We start from the raw sequence: 27,152 nt of genomic DNA on the forward strand, positions 1-27,152 counted from the left end.
AGTCTTAGTTTTAGTCATCATAGCTTGGTTTTCATTTAGTTTTTGTCAGTGGAAAAAGGTAGTCGACGAACATTTTTCGTCTTAGTTTTAGTCGACGAAAGCAACACTGCTTCTGTATTCATGGGCCATGTGACAATAAAACCCAGACTTGTGAAACTGTATGCTTTTATTGTGAATGTGATACTCTCACAAAGTGTGAAATAGCTTATATTTTCTTTGGTTCTTTGGTCTTTCTTTATTTTCATTTTGGTTAAAAGTATTGTCTAGTACGTTTATTATTTTTATTATTCAAATGTAATGTAAATGTAATGGCGTCGCCCTGTTGTTACATAACCACTGTGAAGATGGCGTCCGCCTCGTGTATTGAATACAGAGAGATGTTGGTTTATATGTATCCACGACATGATTAATGCTGGTTACCTGATTACTTGATATTATTGTGTGAAAGGTTTTGTGAACTTTGAACAGCTAACTTTCGTTTTATTACATTAATAGCTGCAGAGCAGATATGTGAATTTATACTACTTTTACATTTCTACTCTATTTACATTTTCGAAGTATTTGGGTGCTCAATGGTTTATTATGGATTACTGGGTTTATTGAAAAGTGCCTTTAGTGAGGTTATTGTGTTTTGAGTGTATTTAATATGCTCACCTTTCTTATTAATTCCCTATCTATGTGATGATGTCAGTATGTCTTGAAGAGACAACAGTTTATTACTAAAAGTATAGCTGAAAGCTAAAGTAAATGTATGTGTATATTCAGGGCTGCACATAAGTGGTGCGCCACGGCGCATGCGTCGTCAAAATAAAAAATGCGCTGTCAATCAAGCGTCGGGAAGCGCTTCTGCGTACCAACAGCTGGGGCCGCCCAGAATGATTATTATGGCCAGAATACTAGTACATTCTGTGGCGAGAGCGTTTCCCACCGACTGCCACTCAAAGTGGCTACTGGCCAATCACAGCACGTCTTGCGAGAGTGCTCTGGCCAATTGTGGCCAATCACAGCGCATTCTTACTCCAACGAGGGAGGTTCCAAACCATGAATGCTGCTGGATTTTTCTACGGAGAAAGTTACCTGACACATTATTCTTACAGTATTACAGCCAAACTCTCGTCAAAATGTCCAAGAAGCAAGCGCCATTAAGTAACTATTTTGGTGTTCCAGCACCACCACCTCCAAAGAGACGCCAAACGGAACCACCACCTGAACCGCACAGAAAACGTGTGTTTGCGGAAAAGTGGTTGGATGATGTCGGCTGGCTCCAAACTAATGCTGAGCGCAGCGAGTTGTGGTGCAAACTATGCCGTGAGCGTCGATAAGAACTGCACCTTTTATACAGGGATAAATAATTTCAGTCACCCAGCTTTTCATAAGCACGAGAAAAGCAAAGAGCACGTAGTTGAAAAAATGAATAACTATCATAACAATAGTGGAGTGGGAGGAGTGCAAAGCATTGCGGACTGGCACTGCTGCTGCACTGTCTGCACAACATGAAGCTTATCAACATGACAACAGCGTGTCCCGACATACTGTCCCTTATTATCGTAAAGTCGGGTTAGTGTACATTATTTATTTTGCACGGAGGAGCCATGTGTGTCTGACTGTCTGACTCTGTGTTGACTGTGTACTGTGTCGCCTCGGCTAAAAACAAAAGGGAAGCCTGACGTATGCTTCGCCGTACGACGTGTCGTATGTTAAATAAATATCTGATCTGCAAGCTCACAACGTGTCACCTCCGCAACACGTTGTGAGCTAGTAGATCGGCTATTTAAATAAAAAAATTAAAAAGTATCTAAATATTGCTTTGATGCTCATATTATCCGTAGGAAGTATTAAGAAGTTTGTATTAGAATATGCATATAGGGCTGGAATACACATGGACCTATAGCTGCAATTTGCAACTTTTTTTAAAATAATGGGATGAATCTAGAGTTGCAATACCCTCCATTGACTCCCCACTCATCCAATAAATATTGTTTTGCTATAAGTTATTCATCCCTCTTTTATCCATCCGGCGAGACGGGTCGCCGCATTTTAGGAGCACCAAGTAACTCCTCCAGGTGCTCTTCTGAGTACTAGACCAAAAAAGTTGTGTGCAGCCCTGTGTATATTCATACTGCACTATGGTTGTGTTTTGTAGCGTTATGGCACAACTATGAAACTATTTGCACTGTGATTGACATTATTAATGCACCATAGAATGGTAGCTAAATGTAACCAGTATCGGTACTGAAGAAATGCACTTTGAAGTATTTATATTGAGGTTTATTGAGAATGATGAAGCCAAAGAATTATATTGAATGTGAAAAGGGTTTTATTGGAACTGCTGGAAATGGAAATATGGAAATATGTACTTTTAATGGACAATACACATTCATCCACCTGCACAGACATACCACCCACACACTGTTTCCTGGAACACACACACACACACACACACACACACACACACACACACACACACACACACACACACACACACACACACACACACACACACACACACACACACACACACACACACTGTTGCCTGGAACACACTCACACAACCTGAATAGAACAATGATTGTACACACATATTTCTGACTCACCTTGAAATTGAACCTGAAAAAGGACTTGAACAAAAAGAGCCATTATTGCTCTATTGGGAAATGTTTTATTGAATGTTTGATACTTTGATGTTATATTTGATTCATTGATTAGTGAATAAAGCAGAGGAAAATTAGGAACGAAAGAGAAACAAGTTCTGTCTTCATTTCTGTGACTGTTCTATCTGTTTTTCAGAGACCACCATCATCCATTGATCATCTGATCATAGTTGGGGCCCTTAGGGAGATTTTAGGGTATGTTCGTTCACTTTTGTCTAAAAGCGCCAAATTTGGCACAGGTGTAGCTCAGGGCATACTTAAATGATTTGGCTAGGGTGCCCGCGCCCGTGACCTTTGGGGTCGCCACAGCGGCTGATCCAATATGGCCACCACCTCAACACGCTTTTGCCTCTACATTTGAACCAGATGACAAGACAAATCCAAACTTGGTGTCTATTTCATGTTTTTTGACAATTAGAAATATGATGGAAAAATCATCTTTATGATTGGGTGTGTCTGGACACCTAATTAGCATATCTCCAAGATGGTGGCCATGTAAAGATTAGGTGTACCTTAACTTTTGATACTTTTGGCAAACTATTTTAGGTTTTTTGAGCATCAGAAACCTACTGGAATTATCAGATTTATGATTAAATGTATCTAGAGCACTTTAACTTCAATATTAACAATATATTCATATATTATATTATATTAATATTAATTAATATAAAATGGACACGCCCATCAAGTCACTCTCATGTCCCTTCAGATTCTCAAAAAAATGCATACTCTGCCTATTGTGCAGATGTTCTTGGTCCACCTGAGTCATTTGAGATGTGGGACCAACGAGCTCAAGCAGAGTTTCCACAGTTCAAGTACTGGTCCACCATCATGGAGCTAGAGCTACTACTGTGTCGATTCATTCAGTCACTTCGTGAAGGAAACTCCAATTTGTATGTTCAAGTTTGTGATGAACTGTGTGCTTGGTTTCATGTGATGGATCACACAAACTATGCCCGCTGGTTACCTATCCATGTACGAGACATGGTTGAACTACCGGAAAAACATCCGGCAATTTATGAAGAGTTTTTGAAGGGGAATTTTGTAGTGCAACGTTTAGAACACAAGTTCAGCTTGATTGCAAAGGATCAATCACATGAGCAGTCAAACAAAATGCTGCAGTCCTATGGTGGAGCAGCTGGACTCTATGAAAAGCCTGAAGCTCTCACACTATTCATGCTTGCAGGGCCAGACAGTGCCAGGTTGGTGCAAGAGTTCGAAGCTGTGTATAGTAACATCAGCTCACCATCCTCAACTTCTCATCATGAAGAGGCACATAGCTTGCAGGTCAAGTTCATGAAAGATGTCAAATCCGTCACAGCCATTATGGAAAGTCACGGGAATCCTTTTCTATCAGTAGATAGACATTTCATAAAAACATCAGAAAGGAATCATGCATGTCAGAATTAGTTGAATTAGACCTATTGCACCAGGTTTTACTCATAACAATGGCCAAGTTACGTCCAATGTCTTCAGAATAGCAAAACGCCACTTGGAATTATGCAAATTAGGGGTCTAGACACACCCAAAAATAAAAAAGAGCATTCCAACACATTTCTAATTGTCAAAACACATGAAATAGACACCAGTTTACATTTGTAGCTCATCTGTTTCAAATGTTATAGACAAAAGCTATTACAAGTGGCGGCCATATTGGATCGGCCACTGTGGCGACCCCAAAGGTCACCGGCGCGGGCGCCCTAGCCAAATCATTTAAGTATGCCCTGAGCTACACCTGTGCCAAATTTGGCGCTTTTAGACAAAAGTGAACGCAAATATCCCTAAGGGCCCATAGCAACTCATAATGTAATAGCAACTCATAATGTAATAAGGGCTCAAAAAGGCTCATAATGTAATAAGTTAAATGTAATAAAAACTCATAATGTAATAATCAGCTCATAATGTAATAAAATCATGAGCGCATAACGTAATAACAGATTTTTCAAAAAAAGACGTGTTACATTATGAGTTGCCTTAATAGGCAGCTCATAATGTAATAAAAGTTCATAATGTAATAATGGCCCATATTGGTGAGAAAAGTCTTACACTGTCATTGTTATTACCTCTGTTGACAAATGTAGACTTTCATATGGCCCATATAGTCTTACACAGTCATTGTTATTACCTCTGTTGACAAATGTAGACTTTCATATGGCCCATATAGTCTTACACTGTCATTGTTATTACTTCTGTTGACAAATGTAGACTTTCTTATGGCCCATATAGTATTACACTGTCATTGTTATTACCTCTGTTGACAAATGTAGACTTTCATATGGCCCATATAGTCTTACACTGTCATTGTTATTACCTCTGTTGACAAATGTAGACTTTCATATGGCCCATATAGTCTTGCACTGTCATTGCCATAAGAAAGTCTACATTTGTCAACAGAAGTAATAACAATGACAGTGTAAGACTATATGGGCCATATGAAAGTCTACATTTGTCAACAGAGGTAATAACAATGACTGTGTAAGACTATATGGGCCATATGAAAGTCTACATTTGTCAACAGAGGTAATAACAATGACAGTGTAAGACTTTTCTCACCAATATGGGCCATTATTACATTATGAACTTTTATTACATTATGAGCTGCCTATTAAGGCAACTCATAATGTAACACGTCTTTTTTTGAAAAATCTGTTATTACGTTATGCGCTCATGATTTTATTACATTATGAGCTGATTATTACATTATGAGTTTTTATTACATTTAACTTATTACATTATGAGCCTTTTTGAGCCCTTATTACATTATGAGTTGCTATTACATTACGAGTTGCTACAGGCCTCCACTATCATCCAATATTGTAAATGTGGTACCCACACAGCTTGGGACCCGTTACATGAAGGCAAAACGTTTCTGAACGTTCTCAGTCACAGCCTGCATATCTTCACGTGCTGAAAATAGCTGATTTACAAGCTTACAACATGTCACGGACAAGGTGCGTTGTGATCTTGTAGATCAGCAATTTTGTTAGCATGCAACACGTCATGCGACGGAGAATCAATATGTACTCAGAGTGCTCCTCGACGCAAAAACAACAAGCTATTGGAAGCTATTTTATGTTTAATCAAACAGCAACAAGTTTACCTGTGTGTTTGCGTCGGGACATGTTCTGACTGTGTATGCTGTCTGCTGCGCTCCAGAGAAATTGCAGGGCTGAGAAAGATTCGTTAATTTGGTGTCGGATTTGGGCGTATTGGTGGGTGTTTTAGGGGTGTGCTTTAGCTGGGTTTTCGCCCTGGAAAGACTCTCACTCCTGAACGAAGTGAACTATGACGTTCACACAGACACACGCCAGAAATTAACTCGTTCAAAATAACGCAGAAATACAGTATACGTTCAGTGAAAGTTCACCCAAAACGGGTTCGTGAACGCATTCAGGGATAACTCTGATAAGGGGTAAGGCGATGTGCATCGGGGGCCCTATAGGGGTTTGAATCCAACATGCTGCATCCGGCTTTGTCAAGCGTATATATATATATATATATATATATATATATATATATATATATATATACACAGGAACACAAACGGGTATACACACAGAAGAACTCTTCCTATACTTCCGGGCCCTTCCATACTTCCTTCCTTCACAGGTGCTACCGATGATACTAATTAAAGCTCTGTTCCATTCTGGTCGGACAGAGTCAGGGTGCTGCTTTTTGTGCATGTCGCCTCACTGGAAACACTCTGCTACACCAGTGAGTCGGCCTCAAAGTGTCCTTGAGTATGGGGTTCCGAATGGCCCGGTACCGTATACGGACACGTGAAGAAGTACGGATACAACAGCAGTGACAACATGCAGAAATGTAAATGAGAAAAAGAGGTTGCACATCAGCCATGTGGTTTTCAGTACATAAAAAAAAAGAAGGAATTTACAAAATTCAAAAAAGGTAGCACATCCAAGAAATGTATAGATGGTGGACAAAGTAGGCCTACTGTACTTATATTTCCATTTCTTGGCACACACCAAAAAGGAACGCTTACGCATTTCGGCTATGAGCCTTCATCAGAACATGAAGCAGAAATGTGTGTGAGGCGGAATCAATTGGTATAATGACCAACACATTGGGAGGAAAAAGAACAAATATGTCGTTGGGTGGAAACCTCATATGTTGTTACTTTTTAAGGATTGAAATTTAAAAAATATGCTACTTTTGATGCTTGTGTGTGACGCTGTAGTACAGTACGAACAACTACAAAAAGTTACAATATGGAGGTTTCTGCCCGACAACAAGTATATATTTTAGCACTGCCTAACTGCCTAAAATGAACAGCAATGTCTGTCCGTATGTCTCCGTGTATGCCCGTTCGCTTGAGCACGGAAAAACGCTGGGTAATCTAAGGTGTCACTGCCTGCACCACTCAGTTCAGAAGATGGGTCTGTTTTTGAGCAGTGCCGAGCGCTCCTTTAAGTGCCTGTCTGTATGCATGTCCCTATGTCCCAGTACGACCTATTGCCCCCGGCAACTGATGCTGAAAGGGGGGTTAGCACGCATGCGCATTGCTATGCCTACTGTACAGCACTTTGGTCATCTCTGTTGTTTTAAAATGTGCTTTATAAATAAAGTTGGATTGGATTGACTCCAAAAGGCACCACTTCACATTATTACGGTGTGTTTTTTGAGCGGTGCCTCCGCTCCATTACGCAGCAATGTGTGTCCCTATGTATGTATGTATGCGTGTCCCTATGTGTCTGTCAGAGCACGGAAAGACGCAACACGGTCCTGGGGGTCTGGATGTTCCCCCACACGGGGTCCCCACATGTCTCAATATTTGCCATCAACAAAGAAAGGAGAAATGAGGTCAAATGTCTGCCAAAATATGACGTAAATTAGCTTTTAAACACGTACCCTGTCATTCCTGTCGGTCTCCATGACCTGGTCCTGGCCGACTCCCTGTCGTAGCATGGTGCGCAGCATGGCGGGGTGGTTGCGGCTGCACGCCTGGTAGAAGGTCACGGGCCCGGTGGGGACCACACAGTACGAGGACCGCCGCCGGGAGCCATAGTCATAGTCGAAGTCACTAGACAACACGTCGTCCGGCGTGTAGAAGGAGTCGTCCGGCGGGTAGAAGGAGTCGTCCGACATGACGCTGTGCGTGTCGTACGCGCCATCGAAGTCCACCTCCTCCAGCTCCTCGTCATCTTCTTCATCGTCTTCCTCCTCGTCCTTAAAGGGATTGTGACATCAGTTTTAGTTTTTTTTTGTATTTTTTCTTTTAGGTTTTCTGAGTCCAATTGCACCCAAAGAAACAAACTTTTAACATTCAGTAGATTATCTGTGGTGTGGGGTTTTCTGGCTCAAACAGGTGCTCTGAGAGTGTCCTGCTGTTTGTGATGTGAGAAACAGAAAATCCCATATATGTCAATTGGATTTCAACGCAGATGTTATGCCTGTTTTGCCTGTTTTCATTGCAGCTCAGAAAGACTTCCAACCCCCAGAGAAAGCTCCAGACAAACAGAAAATACACTGAATGTTCAAAGTTCAGGTTTTTTGGATGTCATTGAAGTCATAAAACATACAAATAAATGAAAATTAATGTCATGAAACCTTTAAAAAGCGGACCAGTTTTGGAGCAATTATTTTAGAGTCAGTTATTGAGCGTCGCATATCTATATCTGCGAGGGCACCGGAAGAGGATTTTCCATTCATTTTTCCATAGACGTTTCAAAATGTAATTTTGTTTTTTAAAGAACTTTAAGCCTCGGACAAAGCCAACCAGCCGAGTTGACAAATCATGGCAATGAACACAATTTTTTGGACCCGGACAAATAATTAGAAATAAATAATAATTAGGACAAAAAGGAAAAAAAAAGGGCAGGGTACAACACTTTAAGAGTTGTTCTTCTTTCGAATTATTTGTTTCGGCCCAAATCATGAATAAATATAAATAAATGATCTTGCCCCCGTCGTTCTGAAAGGGGGCGGGACTGCAGTGCTCTATAGAGCAGTGGTCCTCAACAGGCGGACCGCGGTCCACGACCGGGCACACCTCTCTGCGGACCCTGGAGAAATGATAGAATAAAGAGAAAAGGCCTGGGCCGTGGCTCATTGGGAGTGACCCCCCATTTCCTGTCAGCCTACTGTCTGTCCCTCCATAAAACATATCAAATAAAGGCGAAAGCCACAAAAAAACATTAAAAAAAAAGAATAAAGAGAAGAAAAAAAGTCACCGCAACCGCGAGTTGAATTCTCCGTTGTATTCGATCAATGCAGAGAAACGCAATTAACACTCTGAATGCGCTGACTGGCTCACTAGCAGTGATACATTCACACATTCAGTTGAATGCACAAAATGGATTTTTGGAGGTGTGAATAATGAATATTTGTCAAAGTGAAAAAATATATTTTCATACTCTGCCACCCCAGTGTTGGTTGGGATGGGACCCGGTTTGTATAGCTTGGTTTGACTGTACTAAACAGGCATAGTTGTTTCTAGGGGAGGGGGGCGTAGCTGAGCTACTTTGAGCTACTTTTTCCATGTAGCTGTAGCTTTACAAGCTACATCTCTCCAGGGGTAGCTATGTAGCTTGATCAAGCTACTGCCATGGTGAGCTACTTGTAGCTTTACAAGCTACGCTTTCAAAGTAACTTCCCCAACACTGTGAGTGAGTAGGTCATTATTACAAAATGTCTGGCTATTGTGGCTATAGTGTATTAATTAATGTTGTCCTCATTCATATAATAACATAACAAAAAAGTGCCCATCGGCACAGGTCTCCACCAGGGCAGGTCAGGTTGTGGCCTCATGGTGGCGCTATAACAGGCCGTTGAGGAATATTTGGGGCAGAGGTTCGTCGTTGGCATCCAGGGAGTGTGTGTGCAAAGTTTGGCATGAATCGGGCCAGAGTGCCGGAGATTAGCTGATAACGGACGTACGGAAGGACACACACACGGACGGAAGGAGATATACTCTCAAAACATACTCTCCCCCTATAGGCCTTCGGCCTGGTGGAGACAATGACAAATCAATGTATTGAGGTGTCCAGACTTCCTCACTTCTCACGTGGTCAACTGGTTAGCTAGACTAGAGCAGGGGTTCTCAAAGTGGGGTCCGGGGACCCCCAGGGGTCTTTGAGGCGGTTTAACCTGCTTTCAGTGGTGCATAGTGACTATAAGTACATTTACTCAAGTACTGTACTTACTTGTAAGCCTCTACTTTACTCAACTACAATTATTTGAAAACGTTAGATACTTTGTAGATTTGTATTATTGTTATTATTATTATTATTATTCAAAACACACTAACCACTTCACTTCAGCCCTATATAGATTGATTGACATTTTCATTTCACAGTAGGCTATTTAGAATGGGTGCATTTCAAACGAAAGCACAGGTCAACTTCATGGACACACCATGATGAAGCACTCGCACTTGTTTACAACAGGGTGCGGGTGCAGCATTTTCAATTAATCAGAACATTTATGAGGCGTACACTTCTATAAAAACAGGAAAGTAAATAAAGGGAAAGTTTGTACAATGTAGCCTACTTTTACTACTACTTTTACTACTTTTACCCTACTCAGATGGGGGTCCTATACTATATACTCCTATATAGACATGAAAAAAAGCACATATACCTGACGGTCCTTTTCAGAGGTCGGGTGGACCTGAGCGTTGCTCCCCCCGCTTCTGCGCCTGTCGTCCGTGATTAGAACCATTTAACTAAAAAATAAAAAATAACATCTAAACGTAATTTATCATTCTAACATAAAGCACCCAGCCGGCCCTATAGGGGGCCGGGGGTCACCGCCGTCCACCTCGGGGCCGCAGAAGATTAGAGTGGGACATCATCCTCTGGTGGTGGTCTGTAGCCTACGTCTCTCTCTCTCTCTCTCTCTCTCTCTCTCCTTCCCAACTTTAACCAGGACCGTAGCGGCGAGAGAACTTGGAAGTGCAGCCGCCTTTTCGGCAGAGTGAAACCGGGTCCAACATCATCGAACCTACCGCCGGCGGGGGACGAGCGAGTTGTTGTGTTGTCAGTCAGTCATTCATACAAACCCGAAACTTTTATGAACGTCGCGGTGTATAGTAGCCTTCTTGTTTCCCCCCGGCCGGACGAAAAGCAAAAAGGTATTCACTTCTGAAGAAAAAGGCGATAATCCTTAAAATCCTCTCACAAACATTTGCGTTTTCATTTGATTGAAAACACCAGCTAAAGGGGGGGGGGGGGGGGTGTGGAGCTGCTGATCTGTTCGGGTATAGGAAGTGATAACGTGCGGTGCGTAAACACACGCCACACCGTCCCAATGAGAGAGAGAGAGAGAGAGAGAGAGAGAGAGAGAGAGAGAGAGCGAGCGAGAGAGAGAGAGAGAGAGAGAGAGAGAGACCTAGCTGGCTGCCTAATCCGATTAGACAACTCCCCCCTCCCCTCTCTTTGATATAGATTAATTCCAGTCTCGCGTTGATGATCGCGAGGAGTCAATCATTTTTCAGATGATGATGATGGTATAGGCCTACTGGGTGGAGTCACTGCCAGACTTGTCAGTCCACATTCTCCACAATAGGTTACACAATTTGCATGTTAAATTAAAGGTAGTAGGCTACAACAGGTGTTTGTTTGTTCATTGTTTATTAGTTTGTATATTGTTCAGGGTCACAATGGAAACAAGCCCCAATTAAGGGCTTGTAGCCTACAAATTGCAAACTGTTAATAAAGTAGGCAATCAATCAATCAATCAATCAATCAATCAATCAATCAATCAATCAATCAATCAATCAATGTTTTGTTCAAATGTTAATATTGTGATAGTAGGCCTAATCATTGCTAAAGGGTGCTTGTTCAGAAGGTCTCTCTACTAAACAACTACACTCTCAGGTGGGTCACCACATTTCATCCAATCAGGAACTGCACACCTTACTGAGAAAATACTAACCGCTATGAGAATAGGGGCACGTTCGGAAATAGCGCACTGAGCGCACTGTGCAATGCAAACTAATAGGCGAGTGCGCTCCCGGTGCGCATTTCCGAACGCTCCCTAGAGCTATTTAACAATTATTTTAACAAGCAAATTGAGCGTCGCGATGCAACTAGGGCTGCAACTAAAGAATTATTTCATAATCGATTCATCGGCCGATTATTTAAACGATAATGGCACCTTTTTGCAAATACCTTTAAAATGTACTGTGAACTTTATAGGCATGTTCTAACAATACAATATAAACAATAAAAATACTTCCTTCAAAAAGATGTTTATTAAAGCTTTGACTGCACAACAATGTTTCTGTTTCTTACATAACAAACCTGACACCTGTTTTGATGCTTATGTTTATGTTTATGTTTATTTATTTGATATGGACATAACAATCACATTGCTCATTGCACAATTGTACAACTTGTAGATGCATCGTTTACAGTGTGTTAGCACGAGTGCTAGTTTTCACCACTTGTCCATAGGAGACTTTTAAAAGAAGTTAAAAGAACACCCAATCTAAAAATAAGAAGTACATTCAATAAAAAGTACATTCAAGTGAAATTTACAGCAAGGTTACAGTACATTACATAACCTCCAGTACAAAAGTAAACATAATCATTCTCGTAACCAGTCAGGAGCTATACATGTGAGCACAGTTGATCTGATTTCAACCATAGTTTGAGACCTCTATAGAACACATTACCATCCGTCTCTAGTTTTAAGACCGTAGGCAAGGAGTTCCATAAATTAGCTCCCTTTACTGAAAAGGCAGACTGTCCGAATGTGTTGTTACACCTGGGAACAACACAGTTACCACTTGTTGAGGCGCGAGTGGTTGCTCTACCAGAGCTCGGAAGTCTAACTATCAGTCCAGAGAACAAAGGTGAGACATGACCCTGTAAACACTTAAAAACCAATTTGATAGTAGAAAATGTAAAAAGGTTGTGTTTTTGTTTTTGTGGTGTTTGTGCTGAACCTCTGGTTTCTTAAAGTGCAATAAGAACATTGAAACCATTGTTTTTGGCATGAGCAGCTACAATAAGAGGGGTCAGGGGTCATGAGCAGCTACAATAAGAGGGGTCAGGGGTCATGAGCAGCTACAATAAGAGGGGTCAGGGGTCATGAGCAGCTACAATAAGAGGGGTCAGGGGTCATGAGCAGCTACAATAAGAGGGGTCAGGGGAGTCGGGGAGAACATTAAAACAATGCATAGGAGGCAGGCAGTCAAAGGTCTTAAGTCCCATTCCCTGTTTCACCATCTCTAGCCAACCAGAGCACTGATAACTCCAACAGTTGGATTTCATTTCACTGGGGAAATGTATTGAAGTAAACAAATATATATATAAGAACATATAAACGATATAGCTAACTGTCAGTCACTGCCTCACTGGTAATGCACTTCAAGTGCAATAAGAACATTCAAACCATTCACCAAAGGGTTAATTGTTCAGATCAACGTATGGAATTAATTCTGTATTGGCCATATGTGGAGTGCGACACGAGACGTGACAGACTGACAGGTTTTCATAGTAAACTGCGACCGCATTATTAATGGAAGTCTATCATAGCCAGGGCCCTATTTTGTGAGCTGCCTTACTCCGCCCGGCCTTATGCGCATGCATAAAGTGAATGGCAAAACGAGTGACAAAGCGACAGGCAAAGTGAGTTTAACATTGTTTAACGTCATTTTATGCATTCAGATAGGACTTTTATTTTTGAAAAGGATGGGCTGTCAAGGCCAGAAAGTAGTTTTTGCCACTCAGTAGGCGTTCCTGCATAACTTCCTGGTTTGATGATGATATCACGCGCCTACCCTATATACGTCTTTGCCATTAATATTTTTTATAAAATGTTTAAATATTTCAAATAGCAAATCTACAAGCTGTCAACGTGTCAAAGTGTCAACGGCCAGTTTAAAAAAATAAAGTGAAATATGCCCATCAATGTCTTGGCTTCCAACAAATAAATTTAGGATCACAGTACTGCATTCATTTTATTTGTAGGCCTACTTAATTAGACATTTCTGCAATGTTTTAAAACAGTTGACAAGTAATAGCTCTAATATAAAACGTCCAGCAGGTGGCAGCAATGCATCAATATTCAGCATGCTATGTATGTCTTTGTCATTTGAACAATTTTGTTTTGGGCTTATTTTAATGTAATGATTATGTACACATGCATGTAGTTTATAAATGGATCACAGTTTGACAGATAATGTATGGTTTATTTGAGCAATAATCTATAACAGATACAGACATACTTAATCCATTATTGGACAACTTCACCACTTTCCAACCTGTCTTCATATAATAGGTCCTCACTAATAATCATGAAAAAATGGCGCAATCATAAAAAACGAGAGAACCACGCCAATGATCGTCGTTCGCATCGCACAGATATTAATTACATCACAAGTTTTGGCATGGTTCCTCTTCTAAGGGTTAACACCTTGAGGGCCCGGGCCTATTTAATCCATTCATAAAATGTGCCCATCGTCAGCAAGCGCCTCTAGAGGCTGTAGAGTGATGCGATCAGTTTTCATAGCACTAATTTGACGGAGATTATCAATCTCCGTCTCGGGCACATAACCGTGCACTTGAACTTGATGGTGATTTACGCCATGGGCCCCGATGTGTTAAACATGCGTAAGCTAAGAACGTAACAGTGGAATATCTATACATATGTTGTTTGTATCTGGCCTCGTGGGGAAAGATGGTGGGTGGGTGCGGGTGGGTGGGGAGGATTGGGAAGGGAGTTGTGGGAGAAAACATAAAAACAAAGAGTTGTATTTTCTTTTCTTCTTGTGAAACTTGCATATGATGTCATGCTCATATAATCTTTCAATAAAGTTTATTAAAAAAAAGAAAAAAAACGTATTAGTATTTAGAAGCCTTTGTTTAAATCGACCTCAGTCTAAATGGGTTAACTGGTTGAAATGACTGCTGAGGTGCACTTGGAGTAGACAGAGGACTTTTGTGGTTTTGGATTTCCTGTATGCAACATTGCGACCTTTGACCTCTGACAGAGATGGGAAGGAAGTTGACCCCCTCCTATATGCCCATGTTGATAATGTCTGAACGTGAGCAAAGTCATGTGTGTGTGCGTGCGCGTTGGTCGCTGTCTCACGAATCACACACACACACACACACACACACACACACACACACACACACACACACAGTTGCATTGGTGTTATTTACCTTAAAAAACATGTTTTGTCTCGAACCGACCGTTTGGTTTGAGCTGAAGGTGTCTTCAGAACTAAGTGCAGGGTGACACAGTTAACGAGGAAGCGTGTTCTTATCTCCAAATGCATCAAGTGTCATTCTGCTTTTTTACAGTGTTTCTGCTTTTGACATGGCATGACGACACTGCTTCATCGCAGGAGAATGGAAGGAGCAGGTCAACAACAGCTTGTCTGATTTTACATCCCGGCTGGACCTGATTGACAGGTGTCCACTGCCCCTGACTATGAAGTTGGAAGCAATCAGACATGTCCATCATGTCAGACATGTCCATCCATGCCAATCCATGCTCCAACTCTGTGATAACCCAGATACCTTTACATCTCTGACAGCTAATACACCAGATACTGTTGTGGTTGATGGAGAGTCCAGAGAAGTGTCTGTATTAGAGATAGCCTGCAACTTTGACCACAGCCTAGAGGAAGCCTTTATGACCACGGTCATAAAATAGCAACCACTTCTACATAACATCTCAGAGCTGGGCTATAGGTGCAGACTATTTGTCTTTATATTTGGCAGCCTAGAGCATACGCACAGACTGGTTGATAGAGGGTTCCAACAACTTGGGATGCCCAAAAAGGAGGCAAAAAGGCTGGACAAGTATTGTGGTGTCTCTGCAGCCTTCATATAATATATGAAGGCTGCAGAGACACCAGCGTCTCAGAGATGCTGTTACTTATACCATAGAGTACTGAGTGACATGCCTGTTGTATCATGAAAACACATGCCATGATTTTGCAGATGTAACTCTAATGCACCTATAATATGTATCCTTGTATGCATATCCTTTGTGTGGACATAATGGTTAAAATGTGTGTGTGTGTGTGTGTGTGTGTGTGTGTGTGTGTGTGTGTGTGTGTGTGTGTGTACGTAACTGTGCACGTATGGGTGATTCGTGAGAAGTCTCCAATGCGCTCAAATTGGTCGCTGTTGCAAAAGCCACGATGACTTCTCAAGAATCACCCATACGTGCAGTTGCGTACCCATACGCACGCATGCACGCGTGTCTGCAGAAGTGCAGGGTGACTCATGCAGTTAACGAGGGAGCAGTGTAAATTGTGTAATTCTGTGTAATTCTGCTTTTTCACAGTGTGTATATATATGCACCCCTGAGCTGGAGGGCAGCAGAGAGTGCCAGTCTGGAGTCACAGTGCCCACCTGCACGGCTTCCATCCACAGCGGACTGGAGAACCACTTCCTCCTGAGACCAATCCAGAACTATCATCCATCGCAGGTACGCACGCACCAGGGTTGTTTTCGTCGACTAATACTATGACAAAAAATGTTCGTCAACTACCGAAAACGGAATAAAAACTCAATGAAAACTAAGCTATGACGACTAAAACTAAGACAATTTCGTCAACAAATCAAAACTAGACTAAATGTTAGGAAGGGACTAGTGGACAAGATATCCAGTATAAGTCATTTTACAATTAGTTGCATGTTGAAAATAGCCGATCTACAATGACGCGTTGTGTGCTTGTAGATCAGCCAAAATTAATTTTGTTCGACTAAATCAACTGTAGATTTGGTCGACTAAAACTAGAGTAAACACTAAAACATTCCAGGTGACTAAAATGTGATTAAAACTAAATTAAAACTATTCAAGCGACTATGACTAAAACTACAATCTAAATTGCCAAAAACAACACTGGCACGCAGGAACGCACGCACGCCTGTGATGTCCGAGTCCATAATATCAGGTCAGGTGTGGGTACTGGTCTGGGTAGGCGTTCTTATGTGCAGGTATTCGTCAGGTTTGCAGTATTTAACCCATTCTGGGTTTTTAAGCATTACGTTACACTTTAGCTATTGAAAAAATAGCAGATCTACAAGCTCATAGCGTGGCACTTGGCACTGACAGAGAAACATAGGGTTTTTCCAGAAAACTGTCACGATTTAGAAGACATTCGTCCACAGGCCTAAATGGGTCAATGTGCTGCAGTGAGTTCCTCCAGTCAGTCTCCTCTGTGTCCTCCTCACAGAAAACTCTTCATCCTCCTCTTCATCATGAAGACTCTGCCTCTGGTGGCTGTCCTCCTGCTGATGCTGTGGACGCCAGCTGAGGGACGGGTCGTCAACAGCTTTACCGACAACAATCAAGGTTGTCCTCAGTACTTCTTCCCCGACCCGGCGTACCAGAACCAACGCATCATCCCCAGCATCCTCTTCGGCGTGGATACGACCAACTACGCAACCATCTGCCAGGTGTTTCGCGGCACGCCCTGGTTTGCCACTCTCTATGACAAGAGACGCAGGATTCCTGTGTACTCTGCATACGCCTTTGACCCCAATATTAAGAGTGAAGGAAAGGAGAAAAAAAGAGAATGGAAGACTGAACCTCAGGTGAGTCTCGCATGTAAAAAAGTAGTAAATGTACTGTACAAAATAGGTTTTCCAGGTGGTCTAGAGACTAGAGTAGTGTCTGTGGGTTTTCATAAATATTGAACAAGTGCTATTTTTTTTCCATTTCCTAATGGTTTTGGACTGGCATGTGATATTTGACAGTGTATAAAGTTAGGCTATGTAAACAATATACAATGTTCAATTGGTTGACAAACGGATTACGCCATTTTTCAGCTGGAGGATGATCACCAGGCTCTGGATCGAGACTATGGAGCACATACTAAGAGCGGTAGCCATGGTAAAGAGGATTACACCAGAGGCCACCTGTACCCGTGTAGTTATGGAGAAGGCAAAGATGGCAGAAAGTCCACCTGCACTCTCACAAACGCAGCACCACAGCTCGCCAGTCATAATGGAGAATGGGCAATGCAGGTTGAGGAGCCACTGCAATTAGAGATAAAAAGCAAATGCAAAGGGAAAGCGTACATGGTTACTGGGGTGGTTCCATCAGCGACCTGGCTGCCGATAAAAAGGGGAACACAGACAGTGGCAGAAGGACTGAACGTGCCCAGTTATTTCTGGACCGCTTACTGTTGTGATGGTAAAACTGTCGGCCGTGTTTCTGGAGCCCGTCTGTCAAAGCATATCGTAGCATTGAAAGGTAAAAGTGATTTCATGGAGAAGATGAAAGTGTTTGAATTGGAGAACAGGCTTCACAGCGAGTACAGTGCATTATTTGGTAGAATGAAAAAAAGGAAGAGAGGCAACACAGACGCTGTCCCATATAAATTGTTTGGCGGGATTCAGGGGTGTGGTGGTCGTGAGTGACACCGTAGGGCAGACCTGGGCATTGTACAGCCTGCGGGCCAAATACGGCCCGCCGGCTGACTCTGACCGGCCCGCGAAAGATTACTTGATAATCAGAAAATAAAACATACTTTCTAATTACCTTATGGGTGGACTAAAACCGCATCGCTTTTATTTTGAAGCCCATGCATTCTCACAGTGCAGTGAGTGCACACAATCTGCATCGTTTTCAACTGGGAAAGGAAACGTCTCAAGCCTGCAAGTAGAAAGTAAAAAAATCACACCCATGTGAAGTGAGGGGCGCTCTTATTGTACATCATGATGTAAAATAGTCACTCTGCCTATAATTTGAGTCAAATGTTTCACATTTAGTTTACCATTGCTTTGCAAAACAATGCCATTTACTGCTTGTATGCATTATTATGCATAATTAAGTTCAGCCTTTTTTCAAAAATATTTTCTGTTTCTCATTTGGCCCCTTGGGAAAAATAATTTCCCACCCCTGCCATAGGGTCATGATCTGCATTTGGCCAATGAGACTGTGGCGTCAGGGTGCATTCGGCCAATGAGACTGTGGCGTCAGGGTGCATTCGGCCAATGAGACTGTGGCGTCAGGGTGCATTCGGCCAATGAGACTGTGGCATCAGGGTGCATTCGGCCAATGAGACTGTGGCGTCATGATGCATTCGGTCAATGCGATTTAGATTAGCATTGCACGTTTGTCCCAGTCACGACAACGTGCCACACCATATTTGATCTGTCCAAAGAATGTCATGTCATGTGAAAGCAGGGAATCACAGCTTCAAATTGACATATTGGTTGTTCAGTTTAGAGTCTCAGTCAAAAATAAAAAAAGGAAAAGATTCAGAATATTATTGAGGATGCGGTAGGACGTGTACACACGTCCATTGCATCCATGGATTGGATTCCCTAGGACGTGTGGACACGTCGGATGGACGGAACCTGTTCAATTACAACTTTAGTTTTTTTCAACCGAGGTTCATGTTTTAGGTTATTAGAGAAAGTTAAAGATGAGTGTTTTTTTTTTATTATTATTTGCTGCTTTCTTTCGTTTTAGGGATTTTAGCTGTTTTTGACATGGGGCGGGGGCATTCGAGCATGGCAGTAAATATGTCTATTAGGTCTATTAGTACTATGGTAAATAATAAGAAAATAAATTGCCATACTATTTTGTAAAAAAAGTTGTCCTTGACCTACTACAACCATATTGTAAAGAACATCACAAGGTGAATTTATACGGTCTGGTTGTCTTTCACGTTGCATTTGTGCAAAATATGATGTGCTTTTATTCATGGTAATAAGAAAATAAATATTAAATAGAATATCTTTCTAAATTAAATTTGACAGATATCCCAATGATGGATTTACATATCGGGATATTAGTCGAGTTCATTATGTCAAAATATTAAGCTTCGTTAAACTAATATGTCGCAGATTTTTTTATATTAATTGATTAAGTTTCTAAAACACTGTTCTGTATTGCTCTGGTGTTACAGAAGTAAACACGGAAAATCGTAAGTGAAAAGTCTGCTTGTCTATGGGAACTGATTTTTTTAAATCCTAATATATCTGATTATTATTACTAGTATTATTATTATTTTGCCATTGTTATTGTACAGTGAAAATAAGACATTGTGGCAGCCCTGAAAAATTAAAGAAAGGAAGAGCACATGAAACTTACTGAGGTGTGGCTGGTCTTCATGTTCCTGTTTAATAGAAATGTCTTCAGCTTCCTGTTTAATAGAAATGTCTTCAGCTTCCTGTTTAATTGAAATGTCTTCAGCTTCCTCTTTAAAAGAAATGTCTTCAGCTTCCTGTTTAATAGAAATGTCTTCAGTTTCCTGTTTAATAGAAATTTCTTAAAATAAATGTCTTCAGCTTCCTGTTTAATATTAATGTATTCAGGTTCCTGTTTAATAGAAACGTCCCTGGCTGAGTCTGGATAATTCATTTTCACCTGGGAGTGATGCATCATGGGTATTGTAGTTCTTATGAGTCTGGATAGTTCATCTCCACTTGCAGTCTGGACTCCACAGAGTCCACACACTGCTCTGAAATCAAGTGAAAAAAGAAGGACTTTAAAAACTGGAGACCTAGTGGTGTTAGCCAAACTCTCCAACATGTGAATCTTATGTAATTGAGCAACATTCAATGTAATTTCCGGTTGGGACGTCATCCAAAGTGGTCCCCCTCCATTTTAGTGGATGAGAGGAAACATCTTCAAATTTGAATAACTCTTGATCTAAATCAATCCGTCCGATACTACCCAAAGATTATGGTTTTGACGGCCCATCGTGGTCCCGTCGCTTGTTGAGTTAGAAGTAATCATACTTCCCGTTGTTGTCGATCCCCTCGGGGGTGTTTTGGCTACATACATAGTGTATGTATAGTTTCATCATATAGATATTCCACTGTTACCTTCTTATCTTACGCATGTTTCATGATAAATGCTTTTATGTGATGTATTCCCATGCTTTTGTTCTTGCCTAAATGTAAGTCGCTCTGGATTAAGAGCGTCTGCTAAATGCCTAAATTGTAAATTGTAAATTGTACATCTAGCTACTTCAAGCAACTTCGAGCAACCTTGAAATAGGCCCTGAAGAAACAAATTGCTGGGCGTCCTGATTTAATGGTTACAAATACCCCCGGGCGTTCTAGGTGTTAAGAAATGTGAATCCCTACACTCCTTCAAAACCGCTCTCAAAGAGCACTTACGGGTGGCTGTGATTCAAAACTGGCCCCTGTAAAAAAAAGTTAAAGGCCCCTCCCCCTATTTTCCCGTACTGTACATGTTTTTCCCTTTTTTAAACTTTCTTTAAATTACCTCTGTGAAGTTGGCACTGCCCATATGATGAAAACACGAATGTTTGCACAGTTTTACCGCAATCGGACACTGTGTTAACTGTCTCTAGAGCCTACAGCAGGGCTGGGCAACCTTAGGCACCATGAGTGCCAACGTTGGCACAAAGGAGGGTGGACTGGCACTGGCATGAGTGTGAGATAGGGTGGCCAGACGTCCGGTTTCACGCCGGACAGTCCGGTTTTAGACCCACCTGTCCTCCTCCCACCTCAACCTCTGGCCGGACACATAATTGTCCGGTTTTTTGTGATCGAGCCCCGCAAAAGTGTCCTCCTTTCTGAGGTCTTGCAGGTGGCCACCCTAGTGTGAGAGGAGTTAAAAAAAAAAAAACTATTTAAAACATTAGTTAAATAAACAAAGTCCCTCACATTTGTATGGAAATTGCATCCTGCACATAATTCTACATTCATTAATTCTCTGAACTCTTAACTACAGGGACTGAGTCTGGGAGATAGGTGAGGTTATTGCTCTGAGTCTAATATTAATTTAAACAATGTGAAAGAAAATCTTAAAACAGAAGGAAAAAGGTTTGTGGACAATCAAAATATGTAGGATACTGTATCATAACTATAAACACTGATGTAACGTTATGGTTACATTAGTAATAATAATAGTGGCAATAGTAATAATAATAGTGGCATCAACAAGATGCAACCAAACAATGTAGGCCAGACTGTATCATTTATTGCTGCAGCTGCTGCTACACTGGTTGTTTATTATGATCACATTTTAACAAACAAGCAAAGAGACATTCGACTCGTGTTCCATGTTAAAAGATGAGTCAATCAGTTAAAAGATAAATGTAGTAAAAAGAAAAACACAACGTGGTGAATCCTTCATCTTTTTACCTGTAGCTGTGTTTCTTTCAGTAGTTAACTTAAACAAACGTGCTCCTGCTGATTAACGACCACACTGTTTTCAAACGACCTTTTAGTTCTATGCATATTAAACTGTCAACAGTCAGACGCCATAATGGTGTTTTAACAAACTTATTATTGTTGTTCTGTTTGTGGATTTTAGCAGCAGCTGCCGAAACTAATACCGAGCCGCCGGAATACACACATGCATGTGCACAAATATCGTTGTGCACATGCGCACTATCGCTGCCGGAGCGTACGGTGCACTAAATATAAACGGTCACTAGAGGGAGCCATGGTACAGTGTAATACAGTGGGGAGCAGCTATGGAACAGCTATGGCCTATATCCAGTCATTTTATAGTAACCTGTAGGCTTAGCGGGTGCTTTATCCAGTCATTTTGGTGCATAAACAAGAAGTTGAAGGATCAAATTAAGTCTGATAATGATGTACCGTCACCACAGGGCATGTTCACATCGTGTGTATTTTACATCACTTGAGAGCATTTTTCAAATATTAGATTTTAGAACTAGATATAGAACTAATTAGAATTTAGAACATTTTATTTTCGCAGATAAGTAAGCCTGGGACCGAGGCTATACTCATTTACTGTTTCTGGTGCAGTGCTCACTCACTGTCTGGTGGTTTTGATTGAATACGTTATGAACAGTTTGCAGAGGGGAAAAAAAGCACAGGGAATTAAGTACAGTTCAATACAAGGTATCCCGGCCCATCATGTTTATTCAGCTTCAGTTACAAATATAGGCTATCTAATCATTATCAAATTCAAACTAAATCTAAATTTTGAATTATTATTATTATAATAATATAGTTCTAATGCAAAATAAGTCAAATCAGGACATCACATGATGAATGACATGCCCACATCATATTGAGGGGTTTACAAGTAGGCCCTATAGGCCTAGGCTACAACAAGCATGGCTACTGTAGGCCTACATTCACATCATGAATTAAAATAATGAAGGTAGGCCTACTTAACTTATGCATTGCCAGAAGATCCACGCAATTCAGCTTTTTAACAAAGTATTATCTATAATCTGTCATTGAGTAGCCAATTAAGAGCTGAGCAGGCTAGAAACACAGCTAGGCCTAAAAATAATTTAATTTAACTCTGCATACATGTGTAGCAACACCCATTCAGACTGCTGTACAATCTAACAATAAAGTGCAACTGTAGTGCAACAAGTGCAAACTGTATCACTTTACTTTCTTTGAACTTCTTTGTAACAAAGTACTTGTCCTGAACACAGTCACTGTTCAATAACTATACACGAATAAATCAATTAAATCAGGACATCACATGATGAATGAGTACAAGTACAACATGCATTGATATGGCGTACGGCTACTGTATATTCACATCACAAATTAAAATAATAGGTAGGGCTACTTCACGGTACTTCAAGGTACTTCCCTGAAGATCCACGCATTTCAGATACACTGTACACTCAAGACATGCTCCTTATATGGCCAGTACATAATTCATTCCATGTTGATCTGACCCCCCATGCCAAAGCGCCAGCGCTCGCCCAGCAGTATGCCGTCAATGAGGCGAATGCGTGCACACGACCTCGCGCTTTATGGCGTCTTACTGGTAAAGATTGCTATTTCACAAGCAGATCAGGCTGGCACAGTTTCACCACTGAACGCTGAACTCAATTGTCTCTCCTCCCTTTTTTTGACCTCCAATGTCTGGCTTTTGTTTTCATATGGCACTTGGCACAGGACTTTTAAATGTTTGTTTAGAGCACTTTAAATAAACATTACCAGGCACCCATCACTTAACACGAGTGTGATTATTATTTATTATTATTATTAGTAGTAGTAGCCTAGTAGTAGTATTACTATTATTATATTTCTGCACCAATGGTGAGAGCATTGATTGATTGAATACTTCAACAATGAAGTGGTGCGATTATACAGTGGCACTAAAAGAGTAACGCAAAAAATCCCTAAGGGCTTGTTTCCATTGTGGTCCTCCTAGCAAATTAGCACTCTAGGATAGGAGAGCAATATGTCAATCAGTTCAAACCACCTGGTCTGGTTGGGTGTAGGGGGGCCTCTAGTGGGCAAATGGTAGACAGCTCTTCATGAAACCTGCTGCCATCTACAGGTATGGACGGCCATTAGTTACTAGTTACTTTGTAGATTTTGATTATTATTACAAAACATAGAGGTACATGTCCTATACTGGAGACAAGTATTTTCAAAGTGCAGTAGCCTACTGTTACTTTACTTAGCCTACTTTTGGGAATACCGATACTGCACTGCTTTTTCATTAACTGCTTATTTTTAAATATTATTTTCTGGAAAGGCTCCACATTGTCCACATTGTCCAAAGTATCTAAAATAATTGTAAAATAAATAAATGAATAAAGTAAAGGAAAAAGCACGGCCCCTCATGTATTAGGACAATATCAGTCAACAGAAAAAAAGGACACGTGTTTGATGAGACTATCAAGTCTGAAGTTTGAAGTTACAATGGGTTTGAAGTTACAATGGGTTTGTATAGAAAGGGTCGCACCCTTTCTATACAAACCCATTGCAACTTCAAACTACAGCTAACAGCTAAAATTAATATCAAATATCTAAATATTGAATGGAGCAACTTAAAAACTGTCTGTGGTGTTCACATAAACCCGTGTAGACGATGAAATTACCAAAAGTGTTTTTGAAAGTGAAATATCCCTATAAGTTTTGGGTCTGAGAGGCTAAATCTCATCAAATGGTGGTCCGTGCCTCAAATGCTGAATAAATAATAGGCCTTGATATGAAAAGGGTTGAAAACCACTGCTTTATTGCATTTTAATTTTATGTATAGCATGTTGTGCTCCTGCAATTGTGATTCCTTCTTCTCGTGACGTCTCATGGGTCCATCTCCTTCTCCCGGCTGGACTCTTTGACCACCTGGTGAGGAACCAACAGGTGCATCACTTTACAGTTACACTTTATAGCAGTGGTTCCCAAAGTGGGGTGCAGGGACCCCCAGGGGTCCTTGAGGGAGTTGCAGGGGGTACCCAGCTACATGATAGTTTGTAACCAAATGGACCCTTATTGGTCTGTAACTCAGTGTACAAATGGAACCAAATGCCATTTGGTTCCATTTTGTACACTAACCGAGTTAAATTAACATTGATTTTACAATATAAATTGGGGGTCTCAGAGATAGAAATGCCATTAAATGGGAGTCCATAGGCTAATGCATGTCAAACTGGGCGTCCTTGAAATTAAACGGGTTGAGGATCTCTGCTAGGGCCGTAGAAATCTTCTTATGGAGGTCGCTGGCATATCTCTTCAAACAGGGATCCGCAGGCTAATTAGTGTCAATTTGGGGGTCCTTGACATGAAAACGTTTATATAGAACAGGGGTCTTCAACATTTTTTCTGACCAAGGACCCCTCCTCAAAAGTCACTCGACATTACCTCTCCATCACGCATCTCCATGGACTTCATCACCTCGTTCTTCTTGTCAGGGGTGTCGTCGGTCTTTCTATAGTCTGAAGGGGTACAACATTATGTTGAAGGCCTGCTGGAAATGGTCAGTCATTTTCACCTTCAACACTGACTTCAAAAGGCAAAGCTTAGATTTGAATGTTGTTTTCTAATAATGTGTGATTTTCATTTAATCAGGGAAGACCAGAACAAACAACAACCCAATGCTCTAGATTAAGAGCGTCTGCTAAATGCCTAAATTGTATGTAATGCAAATACACAGGTGCTACACAAAGCAGCTATAGTCCTTCCTCAAGCAGTGCCTTAAGACTTAAATGTCTCTATAGTGACGTTTATCCAGTTTCAGAGTCCTGGAGGTTGTTCCATTTGTCAGAGGAAAAAAAGATGAAAGCAAGTCCTTCCTTGTCAAAGTGTGTCAAAGTGTGTAAACGTGTTAGATATCCTGTGGTTTTTGGCTTTAAAAACAAAGTGTGTGATGATGATGATGATGCAGAAAGAGAGTCATTTTACCCTGTTGGTCACCATGATGCTCCCTCCTCGTCTCTCGCGTAGGGACTGTAGGCCTATAGGATTGCCTGGAGAAAACAAATGGGTTGGGTGTTTTTATTAAATTTGTCTCCTACTCTACTGTGTCCTATAGACCAGTGGTTCTCAACCCTTTCAGGCCGTGACACCCCAAAATGTTGAACCACCCACCCCGATAATCACTTGGAATAGGAGTTGAGAAATTCAATTTAGTTTGACTCCGTTTAGTTCAGATCTACAAGGTTGTGAGTTGTTGTGAGCTTGTAAGTCAGCATTTCTTTTGCCCCTTTCTTATATTATTTGACAATTTGGCCAATGTTTGACATCTAAAGTAAAACATTGGCCACAAAGTGAGTTTAACGTCGTTTAATACAAGCAGATTGCAAACGCAAATTGGATGAATGGGGAGTCAATGGAGGGTATTGCAACTCCAGATTCATCCCATTATTAAAAATAATCTAGAGAGAGAAAATTGCGGCTATGGTTCCAGCCTGCTTTGCTGCGTTCCACGGAAAGCAGGCTCGAACCCTGTCTAAATACCAGTAGCCGTGTGTTTTTCCTTATTTCCTTATTTTTGGTGGTTCAAATCAGTTTAGTAACTTTAGTTCAAAAACAACATAAAAGCTGTAAAATAAAACAATTAAACATTCAACACCTAACTTACACATGACAATTAAACAGATCTTAGGTAAATGGAATACAAACTAAAGAAAATATACCTTTGCCCCATTATTTTAAGCAGGGTGTTAAAAGCCTTGTACTGCTGCAAACATTCTCCTCTCACTGTGAGCAGACAGGTGAAAATCACACTAATCATGGAAACCTCACTCTGAGCTGGCATGGAAACCCTTTCAAAATAAAAGCACCTCACATGTTACATAAAACCAATAACAAAATAAAAGCACAGTGCTCAGGGGTCAAAATCCAAAATTAAGCCATTAATGTAGCCGCAATTTGCAACTCTAGGTTTTTATAATGGGATGAATATAGAGTTGCAATACCCTCCATTGACTCCCTACTCATGTTTTTTGGTTTGCGATCTGCTTGTCTTAAACGACGTTAAACTCACCAACATTGCAGCTGTAGTCGTAGTAGAGATGTTATGAGATACTTTCTGTCAAGACATCCTCTGCCAGTGATTCTTTTTCTAAGTGTTGCAGTTTGGAAGCACTCGTTTTTGTTAATGGGTCGTGCTGCTGCCTCCTGCATTATGTGCAAATTCGAAACAGGTGGAACGCAGGCCGTTCAGTGACATACGATGAGTGCTTCCAAACTCCAGCACTTAGAAAAATAATCACTTGCAGAGTGTCAAGGAAATGTGGAAGAACTAAGTTGTACATTTAAGGACATCATAAACCGAACCATGAGAAGCTGTTTTCTGTTCCCACTGACATTTGACCTGTGACTTGTGTGGTCTTTTCATTGGCATGTGTTA

The 27,152-nt window shown here is 41.0% G+C and overlaps 2 protein-coding genes across 2 annotated transcripts in view; both read right to left on the bottom strand.

The window, feature by feature from the left end:
- Positions 1 to 10,317, bottom strand: part of LOC310867595 (ankyrin repeat domain-containing protein 33B-like) — a 43,837-nt gene extending 33,520 nt beyond the window's left edge. The window contains exons 1-2 of the mRNA XM_083777710.1: positions 10,248 to 10,317; positions 7,518 to 7,835 (exon numbers count right to left, since the gene is read on the bottom strand). Of these exons, the coding sequence (XP_083633836.1) occupies positions 7,518 to 7,754 (237 nt within the window). The 5' untranslated portion in view covers positions 7,755 to 7,835; positions 10,248 to 10,317. The remainder of the gene's footprint in view (positions 1 to 7,517; positions 7,836 to 10,247) is intronic.
- Positions 10,318 to 24,604: 14,287 nt separating this feature from the next.
- LOC310867596 (sodium channel protein type 3 subunit alpha-like) overlaps positions 24,605 to 27,152 on the bottom strand; it is a gene marked incomplete at both ends in the record, with an annotated part of 191,259 nt that continues 188,711 nt past the window's right edge. Inside the window, 2 exons of the mRNA XM_083777711.1 lie at positions 24,605 to 24,646; positions 25,163 to 25,229. Coding sequence (XP_083633837.1) covers positions 24,605 to 24,646; positions 25,163 to 25,229 — 109 coding nt within the window. The remainder of the gene's footprint in view (positions 24,647 to 25,162; positions 25,230 to 27,152) is intronic.

The sequence above is a fragment of the Protomyctophum parallelum genome (assembly GCF_964188405.1).
Source record: "Protomyctophum parallelum genome assembly, chromosome: 12".
NCBI classification, from domain to species: domain Eukaryota; kingdom Metazoa; phylum Chordata; class Actinopteri; order Myctophiformes; family Myctophidae; genus Protomyctophum; species Protomyctophum parallelum.